The 20,948-nt window shown below is 39.8% G+C and overlaps 1 protein-coding gene across 1 annotated transcript in view; it reads left to right on the plus strand.

Moving 5' to 3' along the window:
* Positions 1-20,948, plus strand: part of ATP8B4 (ATPase phospholipid transporting 8B4 (putative)) — a 240,012-nt gene that overhangs the window by 84,824 nt on the left and 134,240 nt on the right. Inside the window, exons 6-7 of the mRNA XM_030318217.1 lie at positions 1,625-1,695; positions 11,053-11,135. Coding sequence (XP_030174077.1) covers positions 1,625-1,695; positions 11,053-11,135 — 154 coding nt within the window. The remainder of the gene's footprint in view (positions 1-1,624; positions 1,696-11,052; positions 11,136-20,948) is intronic.

Consider the following 20,948-nt stretch of genomic DNA (forward strand, 5'->3'; position numbering starts at 1 on the left):
ATAAAAGCTTGAGGCAATGAAATGAGTGGGTTGATTATAAATTTAATCTCCAGGACTTGGGGTGCTTGGGTGGCTCAGTCCGTTAAACATCTGACTCTTGATTTTCTCTCAGGTCATGATCCCATAGTTTGTGGGATCGAGTCCCATTTTGGCTCCAAGCTGATAGTGTGGAGCCTGGTTGGGATTCTCTTTCTTTCTTTCTTTCTTTCTTTTCTTTCTTTTCTTTCTTTCTTTCTTTCTTTCTTTCTTTCTTCCTTCCTTCCTTCCTTCTTCCTTCCTTCCTTCCTTCCTTCCTTCCTCCTCCCCCCCCTCCCCTCCCCTCCCCTCCCTCCCCTCCCCTCCCCTCCCCTCCCCTCCCCCCTCCCCTCCCCTCCCCTCCCTCCCCTCCCCCTCCCCTCCCCTCCCTCCAAACAAACATTAAAAAACCCAAACCTCCAGGACTTGAGAATGAGACAATTCTAATAATTGAAAAAACAAAGGTAAGAAAATTGCACAGATTTGGAATGCCAATTGTACATTCAAACAGTGCAACACGCTTGTTAGGCTAATGTGTCAAAGTAATTGTTAGAATTTTAGTGAATTCATTTTAGATCTTCAATTCTTTCAGAATTTCATAAAAACCCTTATTTAAAAATGAAATTTGAAATGAACGATTCCCCAGTATAGGAAGCAGCCAGAATTCTAAAACCGAATTGTGAAAGGTCATTTTTAAAGCTCAGATGGACAGCTGAACAGAATGATTTATTTCTGTGAAAGACCAACTACTTAGTTTCTGAATGTTGTCTGCTGTCACTTAGAACATTTTCTATTCTGTTGCCTCTTGCTTAGCCCCTGTTTTATATTATCTTTTCCCTTCTTTATACCCATCATCTTTTTCTTTTTTTTATGTTTTTCTTTTTTTTCTTTTTTAAAAATTTCCGTGCCTGCCTTATTTTTTCTGTGATTTTCAATTTCTTCCTACTTTACTTCTGTCTTTTCCCCATCAGCTTTGCCTACCCCCTACTCTTTTTTTTTTTTTTTTTAACGTTTATTTATTTTTGAGACAGAGAGAGACAGAGCATGAACGGGGGAGGGTCAGAGAGAGGGAGACACAGAATCCGAAGCAGGCTCCAGGCTCTGAGCTGTCAGCACAGAGCCTGACGCGGGGCTCGAACCCACGGACCGTGAGATCATGACCCAAGCCGAAGTCAGCTGCCCAACCGACTGAGCCACCCAGGCGCCCCCCTACCCCCTACTCTTAAAGGATAATACTAGGGAATTAAAATAATCTTACTTATTGGGGAAAGTTGTATATTTTCCATTAGTAATTATCAAGACAAGAAAGTAGAATTTTATATATATTTTTGCAAACAAAAAAGGAAATGAAGTGGCTATAAATTCATATGATACCCCCTAGCCCTTGCTTATATTCTGATATTCAATAGGTATGCTCAACAGGAACAGAGAAGTAGAGGGAAGGTTGTATTTGAGGCATGTAGCAGAAAAGTGGAACAGGATTTTACCTCTCTCATTTTTTTTCCTAAGGCACTCCTGGCTCATTAGTAAGTAGTGGAGGGATGATCCAACATAGAAGGCATTCAACCACTCTTCCCTTCTCAAGTGTTCTTGATTTTTTTAAAAATAGGCTGATCTGCTTCTCCTATCAAGTAGTGAGCCACATGGCCTCTGTTATATTGAAACTGCTGAGCTTGATGGGTAAGTTATTAAAGAATAATGAATTAGATTAATTTTTAATTTAACAGTAATAGCTTTAGGAACAGGACTTAACCTAAATCTTATTTTTCACTTAATTTTCTTGGAACAACTAGGAATATAACTTGCAAATTCTATTTGTTAATTACTTTGTGGATCTGTAGAAAGCTCTTTTCTCTTGAATTTATTTTCTGTGAGAAACAGTGAGTTAAATAGATCTATGTCTATTTGGCCTGGGTGGTCCTACCCTTGATTTAGGCAGTGCTGAGAGGGAAATTTATGGCACTAGATGCATACACTTGAAAAGAAAAATAGAATCTCAAATCAATAATGCAATATCCCATCCCAAGAACCTCTAAAATAACAGTATAAACCCAAAGCAAACAGAAGGAAGCAGATGAAGACAAGAGCAGAAATCAGTGAACTTGAAAGCAGAAAACAAAAAGAGAAAAATCAATGAAACAAAGACCGAGCTGATTCTTTGAATACATCAATAAATTTGATAAACCTTAGGAACACTGAAAAAGAAAAAAAAAAGACACAAAATAGCAATATCATGAATGAACCAGGGGATATTATGACAGATCATGAAGATGCCAGAAGTTTGAGAAAATCCTCCAAGCAGTTTTATACATACATATTTAACAACTTAGATGAAAAAGACCGCTTCATCACAACACAAAGTACCACAACAAACTCAATGTGAAATAGACAATTTGAATAGCCCTGTAACTTTTAAGGAAATTGAATTCAAATGTAAAACATAAAGCTATAAAACTTTTAGAGAATACCATAGGAGAAAATCTTCAAGATCTAGAGCTAGTCAAAGAGGTCTTAGACTTGACACAAAAAACATATAATTCATAAAAGGAAAATTGGATAAATCAGACTTCCTCAAATTAAAAATTGTAACTGTGCAAAAGGCCTTGTTAACAGGATGAAAAAAACAAACTACGGACTAGGACAAAATATTTGCAAACTGTCTGTCTGACAAAATATTTTTATCTTGAATATTTGAAAAATGCTGAAAACTCAATATTAAGAAAACAATCTAATTAGTAAATTAGCAAATGATATGAAGGGACATTTCACCAGAGATGACATACAGATGGCCAATAAGCACATAAAAAGATGTTCAACATCATTAGTCCTTTGGGACATTAAAATTAAAACCACAATGAGATGTCAGTACATACCTATCAGAATGGCTAAAATTAAAAATAGTGACAGCTCCAAATGCTGGCAAGGATTTAGAGAAACATGATCACTCACATATTGCTGATGGGAATGTAAAATACTACAATCACTCTGGAAAATAGTTTGGCAGTTTCTTAAAAAGCTAAACGTGCAACTACCAGACAACCCAGTAATTTCACTCCTGTACATTTATACTATGGAAATAAAGACTTAAGGTACACAAAAACTTGTACACAAATGTTTATGGCAGCTTTATGTGTAACATCCAAAAATTAGAAACAACGTAGATATCCTTCAACAGGTTGAACAAACTGTGGTATATCCATACCGTAGAACACTATTGAGCAATAAAAAGGAATGCTATTGATGCATTCAACAACATGGATAAATCTTCAGAGAATTATGATGAGTAAAAAAGACAATCCCGAAAGGTCACATCCCAAAGGCCCATTTATGTAGCATTCTTGAATTGGCAAAATGATAGAAAGGGACCACTGATTAGTGGTTACAGGTGTTAAAAATGGGTTAGAAGAGAGGCGCAGGAAGATGGCGGCGTAGGAGGACGCTGGGCTCACCGCGCGTCCTGCTGATCACTTAGATTCCACCTACACCTGCCTAAATAACCCAGAAAACCGCCAGAGGATTAGCAGAACGGAGTCACCGGACCCAAGCGCAGACGAGAGGCCCACGGAAGAGGGTAGGAAGGGCGGCGAGGCGGTGCGCGCTCCACGGACTGGCGGGAGGGAGCCGGGGCGGAGGGGCGGCTCGCCAGCCAAGCAGAGCCCCCGAGTCCGGCTTGCAAAAGCGGAGGGGCCTGACGGACTGTGTTCTGACAGCAAGCGCGACTTAGCGTCTGGGAGGTCATAAGTTAACAGCTCTGCTCGGAAAGCGGGAAGGCTGGAGGACAAAAGGAGGGTGAGCTGCGGAGCCCCCGGACCACAGAGCTCAGTTTGGCGGGGAACAAAGGCGCTCGCCAGCGCCATCTCCCCCGCCCATCCCCCAGCCAAAATCCCAAAGGGAACCGGTTCCGGCCAGGGAAATTGCTCGCTCCGCGCAAACACCCAACTCTGTGCTTCTGCGGAGCCAAACCTCCGGCAGCGGATCTGACTCCCTCCGGCTGCCACAGGGCCCCTCCTGAAGTGGATCACCTAAGGAGAAGCGAGCTAAGCCTGCCCCCCCTCCCGCCGTGCACCTTGCCTTCCCACCCCAGCTAATACGCCAGATCCCCAGCATCACAAGCCTGGCAGTGTGCAAGTAGCCCAGACGGGCCACGCCACCCCACAGTGAATCCCGCCCCTAGGAGAGGGGAAGAGAAGGCACACACCAGTCTGACTGTGGCCCCAGCGGTGGGCTGGGGGCAGACATCAGGACTGACTGCGGCCCCGCCCACCAACTCCAGTTATACACCACAGCACAGGGGAAGTGCCCTGCAGGTCCTCACCACACCAGGGACTATCCAAAATGACCAAGCGGAAGAATTCCCCTCAGAAGAATCTCCAGGAAATAACAACAGCTAATGAGCTGATCAAAAAGGATTTAAATAATAGAAAGTGAATTTAGAATAATAGTCATAAAATTAATCGCTGGGCTGGAAAACAGTATACAGGACAGCAGAGAATCTCTTGCTACAGAGATCAAGGGACTAAGGAACAGTCACGAGGAGCTGAAAAGCGCTTTAAAGGAAATGCAAAACAAAATGCAAACCACCACAGCTCGGATGGAAGAGGCAGAGGAGAGAATAGGTGAACTAGAAGATAAAGTTATGGAAAAAGAGGAAGCTGAGAAAAAGAGAGATAAAAAAATCCAGGAGTATGAGGGGAAAATTAGAGAACTAAGTGATACACTAAAAAGAAATAATATACGCATAATTGGTATTCCAGAGGAGGAAGAGAGAGGGAAAGGTGCTGAAGGGGTACTTGAAGAAATAATAGCTGAGAACTTCCCTGAACTGGGGAAGGAAAAAGGCATTGAAATCCAAGAGGCACAGAGAACTCCCTTCAGACGTAACTTGAATCGATCTTCTGCACGACATATCATAGTGAAACTGGCAAAATACAAGGATAAAGAGAAAATTCTGAAAGCAGCAAGGGGTAAACGTGCCCTCACATATAAAGGGAGACCTATAAGACTCGTGACTGATCTCTCTTTTGAAACCTGGCAGGCCAGAAAGAATTGGCACGAGATTTTCAGGGTGCTAGACAGCAAAAATATGCAGCCGAGAATCCTTTATCCAGCAAGTCTGTCATTTAGAATAGAAGGAGAGATAAAGGTCTTCCCAAACAAACAAAAACTGAAGGAATTTGTCACCACTAAACCAGCCCTACAAGAGATCCTAAGGGGGACCCTGTGAGACAAAGTACCAGAGACATCACTACAAGCATAAAACATACAGACATCACAATGACTCTAAACCCGTATCTTTCTATAATAACACTGAATGTAAACGGATTAAATGCGCCAACCAAAAGACATAGGGTATCAGAATGGATAAAAAAACAAGACCCATCTATTTGCTGTCTACAAGAGACTCATTTTAGACCTGAGGACACCTTTAGATTCAGAGTGAGGGGATGGAGAACTATTTATCATGCTACTGGAAGCCAAAAGAAAGCTGGAGTAGCCATACTTATATCAGACAAACTAGACTTTAAATTAAAGGCTGTAACAAGAGATGAAGAAGGACATTATATAATAGTTACAGGGTCTATCCATCAGGAAGAGCTAACAATTATAAATGTCTATGCGCCGAATACCGGAGCCCCCAAATATATAAAACAATTACTCATAAACAGAAGCAACCTTATTGATAAGAATGTGGTAATTGCAGGGGACTTTAACACCCCACTTACAGAAATGGATAGATCATCTAGACACACAGTCAATAAAGAAACAAGGGCCCTGAATGAGACACTGGATCAGATGGACTTGACAGATATATTTAGAACTCTGCATCCCAAAGCAACAGAATATACTTTCTTCTCGACTGCACATGGAACATTCTCCAAGATAGATCATATACTGGGTCACAAAACAGCCCTTCATAAGTTTACAAGAATTGAAATTATACCATGCATACTTTCAGACCACAATGCTATGAAGCTTGAAATCAACCACAGGAAAAAGTCTGGAAAACCTCCAAAAGCGTGGAGGTTAAAGAACACCCTACTAACGAATGAGTGGGTCAACCAGGCAATTAGAGAAGAAATCAAAAAATATATGGAAACAAACGAAAATGAAAATACAACAATCCAAACGCTTTGGGACGCAGCGAAGGCAGTCCTGAGAGGAAAATACATTGCAATCCAGGCCTATCTCAAGAAACAAGAAAAATCCCAAATACAAAATCTAACAGCACACCTAAAGGAAATAGAAGCAGAACAGCAAAGGCAGCCTAAACCCAGCAGAAGAAGAGAAATAATAAAGATCAGAGCAGAAATAAACAATATAGAATCTAAAAAAACTGTAGAGCAGATCAACGAAACCAAGAGTTGGTTTTTTTGAAAAAATAAACAAAATTGACAAACCTCTAGCCAGGCTTCTCAAAAGAAAAGGGAGATGACCCAAATAGATAAAATCATGAATGAAAATGGAATTATTACAACCAATCCCTCAGAGATACAAACAATTATCAGGGAATACTATGAAAAATTATATGCCAACAAATTGGACAACCTGGAAGAAATGGACACATTCCTGAACACCCACACTCTTCCAAAACTCAATCAGGAGGAAATAGAAAGCTTGAACAGACCCATAACCAGCGAAGAAATTGAATCGGTTATCAAAAATCTCCCAACAAATAAGAGTCCAGGACCAGATGGCTTCCCAGGGGAGTTCTACCAGACATTTAAAGCAGAGATAATACCTATCCTTCTCAAGCTATTCCAAGAAATAGAAAGGGAAGGAAAACTTCCAGACTCATTCTATGAAGCCAGTATTACTTTGATTCCTAAACCAGACAGAGACCCAGTAAAAAAAGAGAACTACAGGCCAATATCCCTGATGAATATGGATGCAAAAATTCTCAATAAGATACTAGCAAATCGAATTCAACAGCATATAAAAAGAATTATTCACCATGATCAAGTGGGATTCATTCCTGGGCTGCAGGGCTGGTTCAACATTCGCAAATCAATCAACGTGATACATCACATTAACAAAAAAAAAGAGAAGAACCATATGATCCTGTCAATCGATGCAGAAAAGGCCTTTGACAAAATCCAGCACCCTTTCTTAATAAAAACCCTTGAGAAAGTCGGGATAGAAGGAACATACTTAAAGATCATAAAAGCCATTTATGAAAAGCCCACAGCTAACATCATCCTCAACGGGGAAAAACTGAGAGCTTTTTCCCTGAGATCAGGAACACGACAGGGATGCCCACTCTCACCGCTGTTGTTTAACATAGTGCTGGAAGTTCTAGCATCAGCAATCAGACAACAAAAGGAAATCAAAGGCATCCAAATTGGCAAAGATGAAGTCAAGCTTTCGCTTTTTGCAGATGACATGATATTATACATGGAAAATCCGATAGACTCCACCAAAAGTCTGCTAGAACTGATACATGAATTCAGCAAAGTTGCAGGATACAAAATCAATGTGCAGAAATCAGTTGCATTCTTATACACTAACAATGAAGCAACAGAAAGACAAATAAAGAAACTGATCCCATTTACAATTGCACCAAGAAGCATAAAATACCTAGGAATAAATCTAACCAAAGATGTAAAGGATCTGTATGCTGAAAACTATAGAAAGCTTATGAAGGTAATTGAAGAAGACTTAAAGAAATGGAAAGACATTCCCTGCTCATGGATTGGAAAAATAAATATTGTCAAAATGTCAATACTACCCAAAGCTATCTACACATTCAATGCAATCCCAATCAAAATTGCACCAGCATTCTTCGCGAAATTAGAACAAGCAATCCTAAAATTCATATGGAACCACAAAAGGCCCCGAATAGCCAAAGGAATTTTGAAGAAGAAGACCAAAGCAGGAGGCATCACAATCCCAGACTTTAGCCTCTACTACAAAGCTGTCATCATCAAGACAGCATGGTATTGGCACAAAAACAGACACACAGACCAATGGAATAGAATAGAAACCCCAGAACTAGACCCACAAACGTATGGCCAACTCATCTTTGACAAAGCAGGAAAGAACATCCAATGGAAAAAAGACAGCCTCTTTAACAAATGGTGCTGGGAGAACTGGACAGCAACATGCAGAAGGTTGAAACTAGACCACTTTCTCACACCATTTACAAAAATAAACTCAAAATGGATAAAGGACCTAAATGTGAGACAGGAAACCATCAAAACCTTAGAGGAGAAAGCAGGAAAAGACCTCTCTGACCTCAGCCGTAGCAATCTCTTACTCGACACATCCCCAAAGGCAAGGGAATTAAAAGCAAAAGTGAATTACTGGGACCTTATGAAGATAAAAAGCTTCTGCACAGCAAAGGAAACAACCAACAAAACTAAAAGGCAACCAACAGAATGGGAAAAGATATTTGCAAATGACATATCGGACAAAGGGCTAGTATCTAAAATCTATAAAGAGCTCACCAAACTCCACACCCGAAAAACAAATAACCCAGTGAAGAAATGGGCAGAAAACATGAATAGACACTTCTCTAAAGAAGACATCCAGATGGCCAACAGGCACATGAAAAGATGTTCAGCGTCGCTCCTTATCAGGGAAATACAAATCAAAACCATACTCAGGTATCACCTCACACCAGTCAGAGTGGCCAAAATGAACAAATCAGGAGACTATAGATGCTGGAGAGGATGTGGAGAAACGGGAACCCTCTTGCACTGTTGGTGGGAATGCAAATTGGTGCAGCCGCTCTGGAAAGCAGTGTGGAGGTTAATCAGAAAATTAAAAATAGACCTACCCTATGACCCAGCAATAGCACTGCTAGGAATTTATCCAAGGGATACAGGAGTACTGATGCATAGGGGCACTTGTACCCCAATGTTCATAGCAGCACTCTCAACAATAGCCAAATTATGGAAAGAGCCTAAATGTCCATCAACTGATGAATGGATAAAGAAATTGTGGTTTATATACACAATGGAATACTATGTGGCAATGAGAAAAAATGAAATATGGCCCTTTGTAGCAACGTGGATGGAACTGGAGAGTGTAATGCTAAGTGAAATAAGCCATACAGAGAAAGACAGATACCATATGGTTTCACTCTTATGTGGATCCTGAGAAACTTAACAGGAACCCATGGGGGAGGGGAAGGAAAAAAAAAAAAAAAGAGGTTAGAGTGGGAGAGAGCCAAAGCATAAGAGACTGTTAAAAACTGAGAACAAACTGAGGGTTGATGGGGGGTGGGAGGGAGGGGAGGGTGGGTGATGGGTATTGAGGAGGGCACCTTTTGGGAGGAGCACTGGGTGTTGTATGGAAACCAATTTGTCAATAAATTTCATAAAAAAAAAAAAATGGGTTAGAAGAGGCAGGGAAGTGTGTGTGGCTACACGTGATGTCAGTGTTCCCCATCTTGACTGTATCGGTGTCCATTGTGATATTGTGACATCGTGATATAGTTTTGCAAAATGTTTCTGTTGGGGAAACTAAGGAAAGGGTATATAGGATCTTTGTGTATTATTTCTTATGCTGAAAGTCATTTTGAAGTTTGAAGCCAAGATACTGAGGCATAGGAAGAAGACTATGGCATGACACAACACTGTTAATTAGGAGTCTTGGGGATTACTTTTCCCTTTGAGTTTACACATCTGAAGATGGACATGAGATGCTGGAGAGAATTCTGAGGAAGTAGCTTAAAAAGATGATAAACCTTGATGAATGACACGTTGTGTAGAGCTAGGTTAAGGAACGATGGCTGTCTTGCTTAACTGGTGCCACTGCCTAATATAAGTTTGCTTAAATGATGGGCACATTGGCCCTTTGGCCTCAATGCCATTATCTCACTCTTGTTCTTCAAGCCCAGCTCAATTTCTACCTCAGTTTGAAGTTCTTCTTGAGTATCTCAACCCCTACTCATTTCTGCCTCTTAGGAGTTGATAGATTTGGCAAAGACTGTGACGTGAGATTAGTTTTAAACAAGGTAACTGCAATTATATATCCAACTTAGTGTCTCCTACAGAAAGCTATTTCACCAAGGGGGTACTCCTTGAATTGGTTTCATGCTGTCATATCATTGTGAAACTCCTTTATGGGAATTTTAGATTAAATGCCCTCTCAAGTACCTACTTCTTGATTCTCTGAATTCAGTTATTTCATGGTTTGTCATTCCAAATGGTGATATTTGCTTTTTACCTACCACTTCTTTCCCTAAAGAGAACAGTAACCCTTGTGGGGCAGCACTGAATCTCATGGGTGACTATGGTATGTATTCAATCAGTATTTGCGGACTGAGTGAACTCACTACTAAACATTTCCACAAAAGAACTCTGACCGATGATGTTAAGCTACAGTAGAAGAAAACTAGGTTGAACTCAGTGAGAAAACCAGCATGTCAAGCCCTTACATGCGAGATGTGAGTAATGGCCATACAATCTTCACAACTGGTCATTTCATGAGGACCACAGGGCCATCTGTCCAATGTTATCTGTGGTTCCGCCTGAAAGAAGATGACCAGCTCACTACGACCTGCTGAGTTCCTGTCTGGTTGTATGATTCCAGACTTCTGGGATTTTGGGGTTGATTCTCCACAGGGCAGAAAGCTATATTCCCCTTCCCATTTAAATTGCAGCTACTGTGAAATTAGCCATGACCATCTTTTACAAGTAAAATTCTCATGTAGATAGTAGACTCCAGAGTGATACTGGCCTCCTTTATTTGGCAACTGTGTTCCCATTCCTAATGTGTTTTGTAACTCATGCATGATGTCTGAGTAGGTTCGAATGAAACCATATTTATTATGTACTCTGTTCTTTCAAATAACAAAACAGATTACTGTGTTGTTATGCAGATGTGCCATGGGTGGAATGCCAACTCTTGGGAGCATGCAAAGCCCTGTCCACTTTACTGAGACATTGTGAGAGGTGTGAATGACATTTGAAGGGAGTTTCTTGAATCTCTTATGTTGGGTTTTGCATGTGCTGCACCCACCTGATTACTTTATGTAAGATGCTATTGGGCTGTTCCATGTAAAAATTCATGTTGTGTCAATTAATTTCATAGGGAAACGAACCTGAAAGTCCGCCATGCGCTATCAGTTACCTCAGAACTTGGAGCAGATATTAGCAGACTTGCAAAGTTTGATGGTAAGTGTTTAAAACAGACAAACAAAAATCACAAAACCAAAAAGTAATGTAATGAAATAATTATCTGAAATTTAATTCGTGTTTCTTTTTACTTGGAAGGACATAAAATTCTGCAGGTATCAAAGCCTGTAATCTCATGCAAAAGAGTAAAAATGTTTACCAAGGGGAGAATGGCTTTATTAGTTCATTGTTCATTTCATCCTTGTTTCCTCTTCTGTAGACCTCATTTCCTCTAGTCCCACAATACCCTTCCCTTGCCTGACCTTGGCCTCCCTGGGGCGCTGTGCAGATTTGCTGTGGATGAACACAAGCCATACTTGTACTTCTAGCTCTAGGTCTAACCATTCATCTATTCTTTGGTTCCATGACAAAGACCAAATACTAGACTGCAAAGTTTGCCAAGAAAATAATCCAGCCTCATATATTTCTGTATCTTGCATAGTGCCTGGCATAATGTCTTAAAGGTAGTAGGTGTTCAGGAAGAAAATTCTGATTTATTAATAAGTCAGTCAGCTGTTGCTCTTTGAGACCATGGTTTCCTTATCACAACTTTCACACCACTCAACCCAGTCCCTTCTTCTCAGCATGGGAAACCATCTCCTCTGCCTGTTCTGTTCACCTACGTCTTGTTATTTTCTGTTAAAGTTGTCACAGAGAAACAAAATCCTTCAAGAGTAAAAGGAAAGAACCATTAACAGTAGGGCTATAGGCACCAGAATAGGCTATGGGAGAATCTTTGGGTTCAGTGGTCTCTTGCTTTACACATTTGTATGTCTGTCCTTGAACACAAATATTTCCATATAGATTGGTTTTATTTATTAATGAATCTTTGAGTTTGAGACTGTCTTCCAAATATTTTCTTTGGAGTCTGTTTAAAGGAAAATGTGGTCAGGCATCCTAGCATGATCCTATGAGGTAAAGCACTGGTGAATTTTAAATTGTCAAATTTCCCCAGTGCACCGCTTAGAGTTTATATTGCCTGTACTTTGCATTTGCTTATAAACTCTGTCTAGAGGCTGTTAATATTTTCATCTCTATTAAATGTGTGCTGTTATAATAAATGTTTGTAGAAAAAAATATTCCTCCAGTTTGAGATTTAAGTCAGGGGAATAGCCAGGAAACTTTGAATGGCCCAAGAAATATTTTGATTGGAGTAAAACAAATTATACATTTTCTACTAAGTAATTTTTTCAATGAAAATTTACTGTTCTTTGAATCCAAGGAAAGTAAATTCTTTTCATGAATCAAAATACTTGCTTAAAATATTTCATAGAATATTTATGGAGTCCTAAAAGGGCAACCTAAATATAATTTACCATTACTCATTTCTTTCCTGGCAGAATTGTACCTTTATTCCTCTATCAATCTATGAAGAGGTAAAAATTCATGCTTTTTAGTCTTCTTTACCATAAAAAAGCAGAAAATTATTGTTATAATTGCCCAGTTCACTTTTTTCATACTGTGATTCAGTTCAGACACTAAGAAATCTTAGTGGTGTAAACAGTAAAAGTTTTTTTCTTGTGCATGTCACATTCTGATGTAGGTCAGGTGGCCTTTTCCATCTTCTAGCCATGGTGCCTAGACTAATGGCCTCTAAGGTCACCACACTAAAGCAAGGACACACTGACTTTTAACTGCTTCCTTTCACATTTTGTTGACCAGTGTGAGTCACATGGGCCTGGCCCAAATGCAAGGGAGGCTGGGAAATAACAAGCAGATACATTTGTTGAGTGCTGTCTTTACCATACCCTCCAAGAATTCTGATCATAGATCAAGGCCAGGATAGTGCATCAAGGGCCAGGCTGGATTAGGTTGATTTCTTACATGCAACCATAGGAATGGGGCCAAGAATCCTCCTTCTCAGTCAGAGTATGACTCCTCTTACTCTCTATCTCTTCTACCCTGTTTGGCTTTTTCTTTTTCTCATAGCACATATCACCATCTGGCATACTCTATAACTCATTAATTTTCTGTTTATTATTTATTGTTCATCTCTACTTGCTGCAGTGTAAGCCACATGGGGATCTTTGTTTTGCTCACTGTTATATGCCAAGTTCCTAGAACAATGCCTTGCACATAATAGGTGCTAGATAAACACTTGTTCAGTGCATGAATAAATGGTTGCAAATGCCAGAAATGGGGGGCAGGATCAACATGAGGCCCCAGAAAGACAGGGGAAGGCAAAGGAAGGGCCTAAGGTTAAGTGATTGGGAATGGTGGGTGGAAGAATGGGGTGAGGTAGAAACTTCCTGATGGGAACTTGAAGGTTGAAGCAAGAGTGCTGGGTACCCTGCTCCTGGAGGGCAGGTGGCTGAGAGAGGGCTTATCTGTTGTGGTGATTTTATAAGATCTTCATCTCAGAATATTTTTTCAAACAAAATTTAACACATAGGCACCACATTTAAGTCAATACAAGTGGTGCTGCTCAGGCTGAAGCCAGAAGACATTTCCTCACCTAAAATAGTTTCTTTCATATAGCTGGGGTATCCTGAAAGGTTAAGGGACTTGCCTCTTTATGAAAACAGTTTTTAAAAATATTTCATACAATTTGTTTCTAAAGTACATTAATAATTATTACATATTAGATGTGGCTTGAGTTTGCTTCATGGAGCATAAGTAACTCATCAAATCTTTAACATAATTGTTTTCTCAAAGGCAACACAGACCTCTCTATTTAGAAATCATTTATACTTAAACTGTGGTCACTTTTCAGTTTAGAACTGAACCAAGCACCAGATTTCTGTTGAATTTACTCTTTTGTTCTTAAATTTTGTGTTGAATTTCAATCTACCTTAAAGTTTAAGGCAATATTTTGAATTGAACTGTATATTAAAATATGATTTCCTATTTCCAAGAAAGCATCTTTGAATAACTAGAGGGATTAAGGGGAAATAAACTAGACACAATATACAAATTATATTTTCCCTGTTAGCAGCCAAATTTAAAGACCAGAAAGGTGATGCAAGATGTGGTATGGAAAGTCTTTGAAAGTGTTGGGATAGTTAATAAACACTAAATCCTTCCCATTAAAGCTCTTGCTTTCTTAAAGCCTTCAACTTTTCCTCTACTCCATTCTTTCCAAACCCTAGTTTAGACATGTTCATTTCAGTCTCTCCCTGCCTCTGACACACACATTCAAACCCTCTATACTATAGCACACTTTTCTCTACCCGTTTCTCTCCTCTCTTCCCTCCATTTCTTACTAATCTATTTCCATCTTCCTCTTCCACCCTTTGTGTTAGCTTACATGTGCTATTTCCCAGCATACATTATCTCACTTTCTATAATTCTTCACCTCTTGTTTTCATTGCTCTCTCCATATTAATTAAGTAATGAAATCCATTTATTAAGCATCTCCTAGGCACAAGATGCAGTAGGAAGTGTGTAGGATTAGAAGATATCTCCACATGTATTATCTAGTTTCCTTTGATACCTTTTCTCCTCCATTCCTTTCTTAGCCCCTCCCCTTTTTTTGTCTTTATTCACCGTTGTCATAATGGTTATCACTAGATTTCAGGTTTTCCTCTGATGACTAGAAAACCTTCCTTGAGTCGTGGGAATTGAAACCACATATTGCATCCTTTAGTTTAAGCTAAAAGCATGATATCACATAGTGTACATTTGGAAGTGCCCTGCCTAGCTGTGGCATGGTCTAATAGATGACACAGACATGTGAGGCACGCCCTTTCCCATGCTCTCTGTCTGTGCTAAGTATATCTTTTAGCTTGTGACTTCTGGGCAAATCTGAGTATGGTGTTATTTTTGCTTCTAGTTACTGTGTGGTTTTTCTTCTGAGACTTTGCCAAAATACTTTCTCTAGCACCAACTACAGTTTTTTGTTTTTGAATCATAAGTGCACATCTTCCAAGTATTTGAAGACCTGAGTTTCCCACTCATATTCCTAGAGAAGTCCTCATGGGGGACACCAAGACTCAAAACTGAGATGGCTAGGGCCTTAGGATATCCCTCATAAGTCTTCCTGCCTCCTCACTTTTGCACCTAAACCCGAGGACAGTGTCTTGCTAGTAACCTCCTTAGGCATGGCATGAAACTTTCATTCATTCTTTCATTCATTCACTCAGTCATCTGTCCATTTACTCAGTAAAAATATATTTAACACAATGACCAGGGGCTTGCTAAGCCTGCAGATACAGTGGTTAATAAATCAGACCTAGGCCTTGCTTTCACAGAGCTGATAGCCCAGCAGGGAAGACAGACTTTTGAACAAGTGCTCCTTCCCAAAGAATGAGCCAAATTTAGTTTGGCAAAGGTCCTACAGTTCTCAGGCCTTAAGCATGTTGTTGACACATAAACACACTCACTATATACCAGGGATTGTGCTAAGTAATTGTACACATTATCTTATTAAATCCTTATAGCCTTGAAAGGAAGAGATTATTACTGCCTCCAATTTATGGGCAAGGAATTTGAGATTCAGAAAAATTGAATAATTTTCCCAATGGCACATGATTACTAAGTGGAGGAGCCAGACTATGAGCCCAAGACTGCTGGCAAAGCCTATTTTATGGAAGGCTACAAGAGGCTGTGAACTACAAGCAGAAAGTCAGCATTGGAGAAGTAGGGGAATTAGCATGACAACCTAGCTCCTGATCAGGATAAGAAATAAATTTTAAGAATACTCTAAATTGAAAGGCACAAAATTAATTACCAGAGATCAAGTATACCTAGGACTCAGATGACATCATCATATTTTTATTTTTTTTTTTTTATTTTTTTTTTTATATGAAGTTTATTGACAAATTGGTTTCCATACAACACCCAGTGCTCATCCCAAAAGGTGCCCTCCTCAATACCCATCACCCACCCGCCCCTCCCTCCCACCCCCCATCAACCCTCAGTTTGTTCTCAGTTTTTAACAGTCTCTTATGCTTTGGCTCTCTCCCACTCTAACGTCCTTTTTTTTTTTTTTTTTTTTTTTTTTTCCTTCCCCTCCCCCATGGGTTCCTGTTAAGTTTCTCAGGATCCACATAAGAGTGAAACCATATGGTATCTGTCTTTCTCTGTATGGCTTATTTCACTTAGCATCACACTCTCCAGTTCCATCCACGTTGCTACAAAAGGCCATATTTCATTTTTTCTCATTGCCACGTAGTATTCCATTGTGTATATAAACCACAATTTCTTTATCCATTCATCAGTTGATGGACATTTAGGCTCTTTCCATAATTTGGCTATTGTTGAGAGTGCTGCTATGAACATTGGGGTACAAGTGCCCCTATGCATCAGTACTCCTGTATCCCTTGGGTAGATTCCTAGCAGTGCTATTGCTGGGTCATAGGGTAGGTCTATTTTTAATTTTCTGAGGAACCTCCACACTGCTTTCCAGAGCGGCTGCACCAATTTGCATTCCCACCAACAGTGCAAGAGGGTTCCCGTTTCTCCACATCCTCTCCAGCATCTATAGTCTCCTGATTTGTTCATTTTGGCCACTCTGACTGGCGTGAGGGTGATACCTGAGTGTGGTTTTGATTTGTATTTCCCTGATAAGGAGCGACGCTGAACATCTTTTCATGTGCCTGTTGGCCATCTGGATGTCTTCTTTAGAGAAGTGTCTATTCATGTTTTCTGCCCATTTCTTCACTGGGTTATTTGTTTTTCGGGTGTGGAGTTTGGTGAGCTCTTTATAGATTTTAGATACTAGCCCTTTGTCCGATATGTCATTTGCAAATATCTTTTCCCATTCCGTTGGTTGCCTTTTAGTTTTGTTGGTTGTTTCCTTTGCTGTGCAGAAGCTTTTTATCTTCATAAGGTCCCAGTAATTCACTTTTGCTTTTAATTCCCTTGCCTTTGGGGATGTGTCGAGTAAGAGATTGCTACGGCTGAGGTCAGAGAGGTCTTTTCCTGCTTTCTCCTCTAAGGTTCTGATGGTTTCCTGTCTCACATTTAGGTCCTTTATCCATTTTGAGTTTATTTTGTAAATGGTGTGAGAAAGTGGTCTAGTTTCAACCTTCTGCATGTTGCTGTCCAGTTCTCCCAGCACCATTTGTTAAAGAGGCTGTCTTTTTTCCATTGGATGTTCTTTCCTGCTTTGTCAAAGATGAGTTGGCCATAAGTTTGTGGGTCTAGTTCTGGGGTTTCTATTCTATTCCATTGGTCTGTGTGTCTGTTTTTGTGCCAATACCATGCTGTCTTGATGATGACAGCTTTGTAGTAGAGGCTGAAGTCTGGGATTGTGATGCCTCCTGCTTTGGTCTTCTTCTTCAAAATTCCTTTGGCTATTCGGGGCCTTTTGTGGTTCCATATGAATTTTAGGATTGCTTGTTCTAGTTTCGAGAAGAATGCTGGTGCAATTTTGATTGGGATTGCATTGAATGTGTAGATAGCTTTGGGTAGTATTGACATTTGACAATATTTATTTTTCCAATCCATGAGCAGGGAATGTCTTTCCATTTCTTTAAATCTTCTTCAATTGCCTTCATAAGCTTTCTATAGTTTTCAGCATACAGATCCTTTACATCTTTGGTTAGATTTATTCCTAGGTATTTTATGCTTCTTGGTGCAATTGTAAATGGGATCAGTTTCTTTATTTGTCTTTCTGTTGCTTCATTGTTAGTGTATAAGAATGCAACTGATTTCTGGACATTGATTTTGTATCCTGCAACTTTGCTGAATTCATGTATCAGTTCTAGCAGACTTTTGGTGGAGTCTATCGGATTTTCCATGTATAATATCATGTCATCTGCAAAAAGCGAAAGCTTGACTTCATCTTTGCCAATTTGATGCCTTTGATTTCCTTTTGTTGTCTGATTGCTGATGCTAGAACTTCCAACACTATGTTAAACAACAACGGTGAGAGTGGGCATCCCTGTCGTGTTCCTGATCTCAGGGAAAAAGCTCTCAGTTTTTCCCCGTTGAGGATGATGTTAGCTGTGGGCTTTCATAAATGGCTTTTATGATCTTTAAGTATGTTCCTTCTATCCCGACTTTCTCAAGGGTTTTTATTAAGAAAGGGTGCTGGATTTTGTCAAAGGCCTTTTCTGCATCGATTGACAGGATCATATGGTTCTTCTCTTTTTTTTTGTTAATGTGATGTATCACGTTGATTGATTTGCGAATGTTGAACCAGCCCTGCATCCCAGGAATGAATCCCACTTGATCATGGTGAATAATTCTTTTATATGCTGTTGAATTCGATTTGCTAGTATCTTATTGAGAATTTTTGCATCCATATTCATCAGGGATATTGGCCTGTAGTTCTCTTTTTTTACTGGGTCTCTGTCTGGTTTAGGAATCAAAGTAATACTGGCTTCATAGAATGAGTCTGGAAGTTTTCCTTCCCCTTCTATTTCTTGGAATAGCTTGAGAAGGATAGGTATTATCTCTGCTTTAAACGTCTGGTAGAACTCCCCTGGGAAGCCATCTGGTCCTGGACTCTTATTTGTTGGGAGATTTTTGATAACCGATTCAATTTCTTCGCTGGTTATGGGTCTGTTCAAGCTTTCTATTTCCTCCTGATTGAGTTTTGGAAGAGTGTGGGTGTTTAGGAATTTGTCCATTTCTTCCAGGTTGTCCATTTGTTGGCATATAATTTTTCATAGTATTCCCTGATAATTGTTTGTATCTCTGAGGGATTGGTTGTAATAATTCCATTTTCATTCATGATTTTATCTATTTGGGTCATCTCCCTTTTCTTTTTGAGAAGCCTGGCTAGAGGTTTGTCAATTTGTTTATTTTTTCAAAAAACCAACTCTTGGTTTCGTTGATCTGCTCTACAGTTTTTTTAGATTCTATACTTGTTTATTTCTGCTCTGATCTTTATTATTTCTCTTCTTCTGCTGGGTTAGGCTGCCTTTGCTGTTCTGCTTCTATTTCCTTTAGGTGTGCTGTTAGATTTTGTATTTGGGATTTTTTCTTGTTTCTTGAGATAGGCCTGGATTGCAATGTATTTTCCTCTCAGGACTGCCTTCGCTGCGTCCCAAAGCGTTTGGATTGTTGTATTTTCATTTTCGTTTGTTTCCATATATTTTTTGATTTCTTCTCTAATTGCCTGGTTGACCCACTCATTCGTTAGTAGGGTGTTCTTTAACCTCCATGCTTTTGGAGGTTTTCCAGACTTTTTCCTGTGGTTGATTTCAAGCTTCATAGCATTGTGGTCTGAAAGTATGCATGGTATAATTTCAATTCTTGTAAACTTATGAAGGGCTGTTTTGTGACCCAGTATATGATCTATCTTGGAGAATGTTCCATGTGCACTCGAGAAGAAAGTATATTCTGTTGCTTTGGGATGCAGAGTTCTAAATATATCTGTCAAGTCCATCTGATCCAGTGTCTCATTCAGGGCCCTTGTTTCTTTATTGACTGTGTGTCTAGATGATCTATCCATTTCTGTAAGTGGGGTGTTAAAGTCCCCTGCAATTACCACATTCTTATCAATAAGGTTGCTTCTGTTTATGAGTAATTGTTTTATATATTTGGGGGCTCCGGTATTCGGCGCATAGACATTTATAATTGTTAGCTCTTCCTGATGGATAGACCCTGTAACTATTATATAATGTCCTTCTTCATCTCTTGTTACAGCCTTTAATTTAAAGTCTAGTTTGTCTGATATAAGTATGGCTACTCCAGCTTTCTTCTGGCTTCCAGTAGCATGATAATAGTTCTCCATCCCCTCACTCTGAATCTAAAGGTGTCCTCAGGTCTAAAATGAGTCTCTTGTAGACAGCAAATAGATGGGTCTTGTTTTTTTATCCATTCTGATACCCTATGTCTTTTGGTTGGCGCATTTAATCCGTTTACATTCAGTGTTATTATAGAAAGATACGGGTTTAGAGTCATTGTGATGTCTGTATGTTTTATGCTTGTAGTGATGTCTCTGGTACTTTGTCTCACAGGGTCCCCTTAGGATCTCTTGTAGGGCTGGTTTAGTGGTGACAAATTCCTTCAGTTTTTGTTTGTTTGGGAGACCTTTATCTCTCCTTCTATTCTAAATGACAGACTTGCTGGATAAAGGATTCTCGGCTGCATATTTTGCTATCTAGCACCCTGAAAATCCTCGTGCCAATTCTTTCTGGCCTGCCAAGTTTCAAAGAGAGATCAGTCACGAGTCTTATAGGTCTCCCTTTATATGTGAGGGGCACGTTTACCCTTGCTGCTTTCAGAATTTTCTCTTTAATATCCTTGTATTTTGCCAGTTTCAACTATGAATCGTCGTGCATGTCAGATCGATTCAGTTACTTCTGAACGGGAGTTTCTCTGTGCCTCGTGGATTTACAATGCCTTTTCCTTCCCCAGTTCAGGGAACGGTTCTCAGCGATTATTTCTCACAGTACCCTTCAGCACCTTTCCCTCTCTCTTCCTCCTCTGGGAATACCCAATTATGCGTATTATTTTCTTTGTATGTGTATCACGTAGTTGCTAATTTTCCCATCATACTCCCTGGATTTTTTATCATCTCTTTTTCTCAGCTTCACTCTTCTTGCCATAACTTCTTATCTTCTAGTTCACCATTCTCTCCTCTGCCTCTTCCATCCGAGCCGTGGTGGTTTGCATTTTGTTTTCCATTTCCTTTAAAGCGTTTTCAGCTCCTCGTGACTGTTCCTTAGTCCCCTGATGTCTGTAGCAAGAGATTCTCTGCTGTCCTGTATGCTGTTTTCCAGCCCAGCGATTAATTTTATGACTATTATTCTAAATTCACTTTCTGTTATATTATTTAAATCCTTTTTGATCAGCTCATTAGCTGTTGTTATTTCCTGGAGATTCTTCTGAGGGGAATTCTTCCGCTTGGTCATTTTGGATAGTCCCTGGTGTGGTGAGGGCCTGCAGGCACTTCCCCTGTGCTGTGGTGTATAACTG

This window comes from Lynx canadensis, chromosome B3 (genome assembly GCF_007474595.2).
Source record: "Lynx canadensis isolate LIC74 chromosome B3, mLynCan4.pri.v2, whole genome shotgun sequence".
NCBI classification, from domain to species: domain Eukaryota; kingdom Metazoa; phylum Chordata; class Mammalia; order Carnivora; family Felidae; genus Lynx; species Lynx canadensis.